Source organism: Tilletiopsis washingtonensis (genome assembly GCF_003144115.1).
Source record: "Tilletiopsis washingtonensis strain MCA 4186 unplaced genomic scaffold FA09scaffold_5, whole genome shotgun sequence".
NCBI lineage: Eukaryota > Fungi > Basidiomycota > Exobasidiomycetes > Entylomatales > Tilletiopsis > Tilletiopsis washingtonensis.
This window is the reverse complement of record NW_020312002.1, coordinates 846632-852718: the sequence shown is the minus strand read 5'-3', so window position 1 is coordinate 852718 and position 6087 is coordinate 846632. Positions and strand designations below refer to the sequence as shown.

Sequence of the window (6087 nt, the reverse complement as noted above, 5' to 3'; positions counted from 1 at the left end):
TGACGCCGGTTGCCGCAGACCTGCATTGCCTGCAGCGCAACACCAGCCTGGCGCTGCGCAAGCTTCTTGCGTTTCTTGACAGCTCTGACACCATTGACAACCCTGCGGCGCCAAAGCACGCCAACATTGTTGCAACAAACACGGACCTTGCACGCAGCATGCGCGCCAACCTTGTTGAGGCGCTTGGGGAGCTCCTTGGTATTGCTGACTTTGGTGAGGGCGTGACGCCGTGTGTTGCTGCGTGCAGGCCGAGACGCTCACCACCCCTGCAGGGTTTGCCGCTGCCGCCACTGCGCTCCGCACCGCTGCTGAATATGCAGTGTCAAGAGCATGCGCTGGGCACTTTGCCGCGCCCAACTGTCAATGCTTGCACCAGAGAGAACTACCTGCAACATTGTGAAGCAGATCTGCACAAGGCTGAGCTTAATGAGATGAAGCAGTGGCTATACACTCACCTTTGACACGCTGTCCTGCAGCCCCATGTAGCGCTTGTGGGCCAAGCCGGTGGCATTGATGCACAGAAGACAAGTGCCCTCAAGCAGCTGTTGGCTGTGCAGCTGACAGTAGTAGTCTGTGCGCTGCATTGCCTCCTTCCTGTTGCTGATGATGATTGTGGCCTTGCACTTGATGTTTGCCAAGGCCTTGGCAACGCCTGAAGCCGTCATCATGCCCAGGCTGGGGGTGAAGCAGGCGTGGTTGGCAACCAAGTGGATATCAATGCTGTTGCGGTTGATCTTGGGCATGCTGTAGCTGTTGTTGATGCTGATGCCAGCAACCAGGGCACCAACAGCAGCCATTGCTCCATGACAAACAAAGTGCAACATCAAGTGCTACACATGTGGGGACCCAAAGCAACCTTCAGCTTTGCGCAAGAGCTGTGGCGCTATGCACCCACCATTTGTGGGGCCCATGGGCAGCTGCGCATGGGCAGCTGCGCTTTCCTGAAGCAGTTGTAGTGTAATGCAAAGAAGGCAGGCACAGTGCTTCTGTCAATGCTGTAGCCAGGCACCCTGCCCTCTGCCTTGACAAGGAGATCAACGCAGCAAAGTGGCAGTCACGCCACCTGCAGCGCACACAGGACATATGGATAAGCTGCATCCAAGGAGCGTGCAGTGGGCAGGGTGCCAATAACGCTGGCAATCTACATCCTGGAGGTGATCACAAATGTTGCAGACCCTGTCTGGACCGCTTGCATACCTAATTGAGCAAATTTGCAAGTTGAGTGGGTGTTTGGGCTGCACCCTGTTCTCTCCATCTTCATCTTTGCTCTCCATCTTCATCTTTGCAACAGTGTTTGCGCCCGTTAGCAGCAGCAACAAGACCCTTGTGGCCAAGGCTGCATGCTGCGCTGTCACTGATTACCTAGAGATTCTACACAGAGAACGCAATGCATGCAACTGGCGCGCACAAGGCTTGGTACTTGGCGCTGCTCAACAACCTGTGCTGCCTCCTTGTCATCTGCTCAGTGCATTCAGCAGGTCTCAGTTTGCTGGACACCTGTGATTGCCAGACCCAGCAGGAGTAACAGGCCAGCCTGGGATCTACTCAATGACCATGGCTCAAAAGTTGCAACAGGACATGCAGCTGGCAGTCAATGAGGAAGGCAAAAAGACGCACACAAGCATTGACAAAACAACTCTGGCTGCCAAGGCAATGTTTGCATGCATGAAGTGGCTATGCTTGTACATTGAGATGTAGGTCTTGCTGCTGTTTGCCGGGTCCTCAGCGCTGCTGCTTTGAGCTGTCCAACAATGGCGCATACTGGAAGATTGTAACGTCAGCCGCAGACAGTGTCAGCTTCTACTTTGAGCTCAAGGTGCTGCCTGAGCAGGGCGTGTTGCGCTGATCCAACTCTGGTTATGTGCTGATACAGGACCACTAGTATTGCAGCTTTGCGCGCATGGGCCTGGCCTGCAAAGATTGCAAGCTGTGGTTGCGCGCAATCCCTGCTGTGACACCTAATGGTTGCATGCAGCTTGAGCTGCACAACCTTCACACCAATGGCACCAATTATGGCCTGCTGCTGACTGTTGTGAAGGTCAAAGAGGCCAAGCGCCTTGCAACACAGGCAGGGGGACACATGGTGTAGCAATGTAGTGCAATGAAAGTCCTGTGTTGCTCTGCCTATCCTCTCTGCATGCTGCATCTCATCTTCCTTGTCTTGCTGCTGTTCTTGCCGCTGTGAGCCATACTTGCACTCACCTGCGCAACTAGTCCAGGCGCCAGCAGCGCCTGCTAGTGTGTCAGGTGCAATCCTTGCATAGGGACTGCAAAGCTGCAGGCACTTCTGTCTTGCCACCCTTGCCTGGCTCACTGCTCATGGGGTGCATTTTGAGCAGTGTTGCTGCAAGTCAAGCTGCCAAGATGAGAGTGCCATACAAAAGTGACATTGGGCTGCAGGAGGCAGCAAAGCCCTTGCAAGGCTGCACAGGGTAGATGCCTTGATCCAGGTGCTAGGCCTTTGAAGGGTGGTAGCAATTGATGAACTGCAGGAGCGCAATGTTGATGGCCTTGCAGCCCTGAGCCTGTTTGATGCTGTTCTCAATGGCTTGCGCCTCTTGGAGGACTATCAGGCTGAAAAATCAGGTCTGGCAAAGACTACTTGACTTGTGCTACAGATGCACATCTGTGCATCCTTGCTGCTGCCTCACAAGGCCCATGAATCCTTGGGCAAAGCCTCCACAGCTTCACCCTCATCTGCTGCCCTGACCAAAATTTGCTGCAGAGTCTTGTTCTCTGGAGTCTCTGCGCTTGCGCAGATGTAGAAGGCAACTGCAAACCAAGCTCCAGCTTGCATAGGTCAGGTTCAACCTTGAGATGCAGACTTGTGCAGAGCTGCTAGTGTTTGCCCTGGCACACAAGCAGATCAAATTGCTGGAAGTCAATAGCATTGCAGGCCTTGTGGATTTTGAACAGCATTGCATACTGAAAGTTGACAAGGAGAAAGAGAAACTCTTTTGCTTTATCCCAAAGCACCTGAACCTTGGGCCTGGGCTGGGCTTAGCAGCAAAATTGGCGCTTGTTGCAGTACTGCTGTGGTCAGTGTGCTCTACTGCAACACTTTGGCAGAGCCTGGAGCAGCGCGCTTGCTGCACAAATGTGCACAGCCACTTATCATCACTGCAGCGCAAAGCGCGCCACTGCACTTGATGCGCTTTTAGCAGAGTGCCAGGCAGCTGTGCTGCTTGGAGTATGCTCCAGCTGCCAGCATGCTGGAATGTGGCCCAGGCATGTGCAGGCAGATGATCTTTGCAATGTGGTAAAGCAGACATATGAGCTTGCTTGCTCTGGCAGTTGTATTTGACTTGCTGATGAAGGCACAGACCTTGCGCTGCAATGCTTAGTCTGCAGGAATGCTAGAGTGGATGTGCTTCCAATGCAGTGGTGCAACTGAGTAGTCAAGATACAAACATGTGGCTAAGGGCAACTTAATGCTCTCGTTTCCAGCATGCTGTGTCTCCTTGTTGTACAGCGCTTTCAGCCTCTTTGTCATCTCCTCTGGCTTGAAACAGTGCAACATTGCCCACAAGCTGTCAAGGCTGGTCATCTCCTTCATGTGCTTGCAGAAGGCCTTAGCGTGCTCCTCAGCCTCCTCCAAGTCCAAGCTGGCGCTGCTGCAAGGAGGTGCCCTTCTCTTGCTTCCTTGCAGCCGTCTTGGCCGCCAGCGTGGCCTTTGCAGCCTTCACTGCCGTAGCTCTAGGCATTTTCTGCTTTGGGAGGGGGGCAGGAGGCAGTCTACTCAGTCTAGCACAGCACAAAGAGTGGCAGACATACACATGGTGCAGGGATGGGAGCAGGGGAGATGAGGGCGCAATCAGAGACTGTCCAACAAGACAGAAAAGATACCTGTAGCATAGGGAACACGGTAGGAAGCCTTGGACGTGCCTGGGCACGCTTGGCAGCATCTGGACTGCTTGCGCTGCAAAGGAGGGGCCCTCCTGGCATAAACAGCAGCACAGCCTCAACGTGTAGCGCTGTTGCTGCAGGCAAGAAGCAGGCGTTAGAGGCAGAGGCGCCTGCGCATCTGCAACTGTGTCTATCTGCACATGCTGTGCCTCTTGCTGTCTTGGCTGAGCTTCTGCTCAACAATTCAAATGTTGTTCTTGGTTGTGCTTGCGCTGCCTGGCCGCCTGCTGTTTTCAACAGCGTCATAATCAAGGGCAAGCTGCTGAGCAACAACCTCCAGCATGCTGGCAACTGTGACTGAGCAATTAGCCCTCTCTGTTTCCCAAACTTTCTGCAGCGCTGCATACAGCATGCAATGTGCACCCTTTCCTTCACGTCCAGCGTCTTGCAGCGCTGTGAGGGGTGTCAGACAACTCCTGGCACGCCATCACCAGCAGGCAGCAGCTTGTCAAGCAGGCTGCGCAAGCCTACAAGCGTTGGCGTGCTGCTTGCCCAGCACTCCTCACTGAACAGCACTGGCGCTGCCATCAAAGATGACAAGGGAGACTTGATGTGGACGTTTGGTGTCTGGGTGGGTTGCACTGAGCAGTGAGCCTTGTGGCCTGCACAGCTGTTGCTGTTGCGCTGACTTGCCTCCACAGCTACCTTGGCCCAACCATGACAATGCTGCAGAGCCATGCCAAGAAGAGCACCACTGCATGTGCAGCAACACTTACTATGGCCATGTGGATCTGTAAGCACATTGACAAGTGGGTTGCCAAGCTCTTGCTGCCTTGCTTCAAGATGCACAGCAACGTCTTGTTGCACTACTGCCAGGAGGCGCATGAGCTCCACGCCTACATCAAGGCTCAAGTACTGCTTGCCAAGTTTGTGTGTCACCTGCTCTATCACTCTGCATCCATTATCCAGAAATTCTCTGCAATGCTGCACATTGACAACCACAACACCAACTGGGCCTTTTGGCTGAACTTTGATGGGCTTATGTGGATCTGCTTTCCCAAGTACAGAGTGGAGCTGCAGCTGCAGCCTTTTGACATGCTCTTCTTCTGAGCATGTGTTGTGCAGCACTATACCAAGGCGCACAGTCCTGGCAGCAAGATTTCCTGCTGGGCCATCTTGCGCTACACCAAGAATGGCATTGAGATGTACAGAGAGCGGCGCAGAAGCGGTGCTGTTGGACTTGGTTTTGCAGAAGCAGGCAGCAGAGCACTGTGCAAGGGGAACAACAGCATGAGCAGGACCAGCTGACTATGACCAGAACACCATGGGGCCTCCACTGCAGGCTGGCTGTGGGCGCGGCACAGTGCATGCTTGGCAGGCGCAGGTGAGAGGACTGCCATGTACTTGCAACTCACATTGGACAAGGAAGATGTTGCGCGCATGCCCAGTGAGGCTGCACCTGCTGTGCGCTCTTGACCCAAGGGGCGGAATGCAGCTGCCATTCCCTGCACCTGAACATGGCGCGCTATTGTGATATGCATAGCTCTGCCTGCCGCGCACAGCAACTGGCCCCCTTGTTGCAGCAAAGAATACTTGCTTGCAAGACAATGGCAGATTGGATGCAAGACGCAGCAATACGGCAATGTGGCAGGAGCATGTTGGCCAAAAGGCTCAAAGTGCGCAAAGATGTGGGCCCTACTCCACTGATGGGTAGAAGGGCCCAACAAGAAAGCTAGGCATCTCCTGCGCATCCAGCGTGGCACTGTGCAGCTGCTTTGCACCGCCCACTGTTGCACAGAGTTTCACCAACCACGCACACGTCCTACGCTGAAGAGTTGCACCCTCATTGACATTGGCAGGTGCAATCTTGTTGGCAAGTCCTCCTTGAGCCTTGATGTTGTATGTCAGTGCGCCCTTGCCCTGGCCCTGGCGCTTGCTTGCCACGCGCTTCTTGTCAATTGTTCTCTTCTTCCTTGAGCTGTCATGAACCGCACGGCAGATTGCCTACAGAACCCTCTGGAACCCTGTGCAACTCCATGGATCCTCAGAGAACCCTCTGGAACCCCATGGAACCTCCTAGAACTCTACGGAACCTGACAGAAGCGTATGGAACTGTACAGAAGGTTACAGAACCTTACAGATCCGCCTGGAACATTCTACCAGGTTCCATCCATTTCCACTACCTTCCATCCCCTTCCATGAGCTTCCCTCACGGAACACTGTAGAACCCGCGCTGCGTCT

The 6087-nt window shown here is 54.1% G+C and overlaps 1 protein-coding gene across 1 annotated transcript; it reads right to left on the bottom strand.

Annotated features, from left to right (window-relative positions):
- Positions 1 to 257: 257 nt before the first annotated feature.
- On the bottom strand, positions 258 to 797 carry FA09DRAFT_324836 (hypothetical protein; the record flags this gene model as incomplete). Its single annotated transcript, XM_025741136.1, has 2 exons — positions 258 to 386; positions 456 to 797. The coding sequence occupies 2 exons, from the start codon at positions 795 to 797 to the stop codon at positions 258 to 260; spliced, it is 471 nt and encodes a 156-aa protein (XP_025600158.1).
- Between the last annotated feature and the right edge of the window lie 5290 nt (positions 798 to 6087).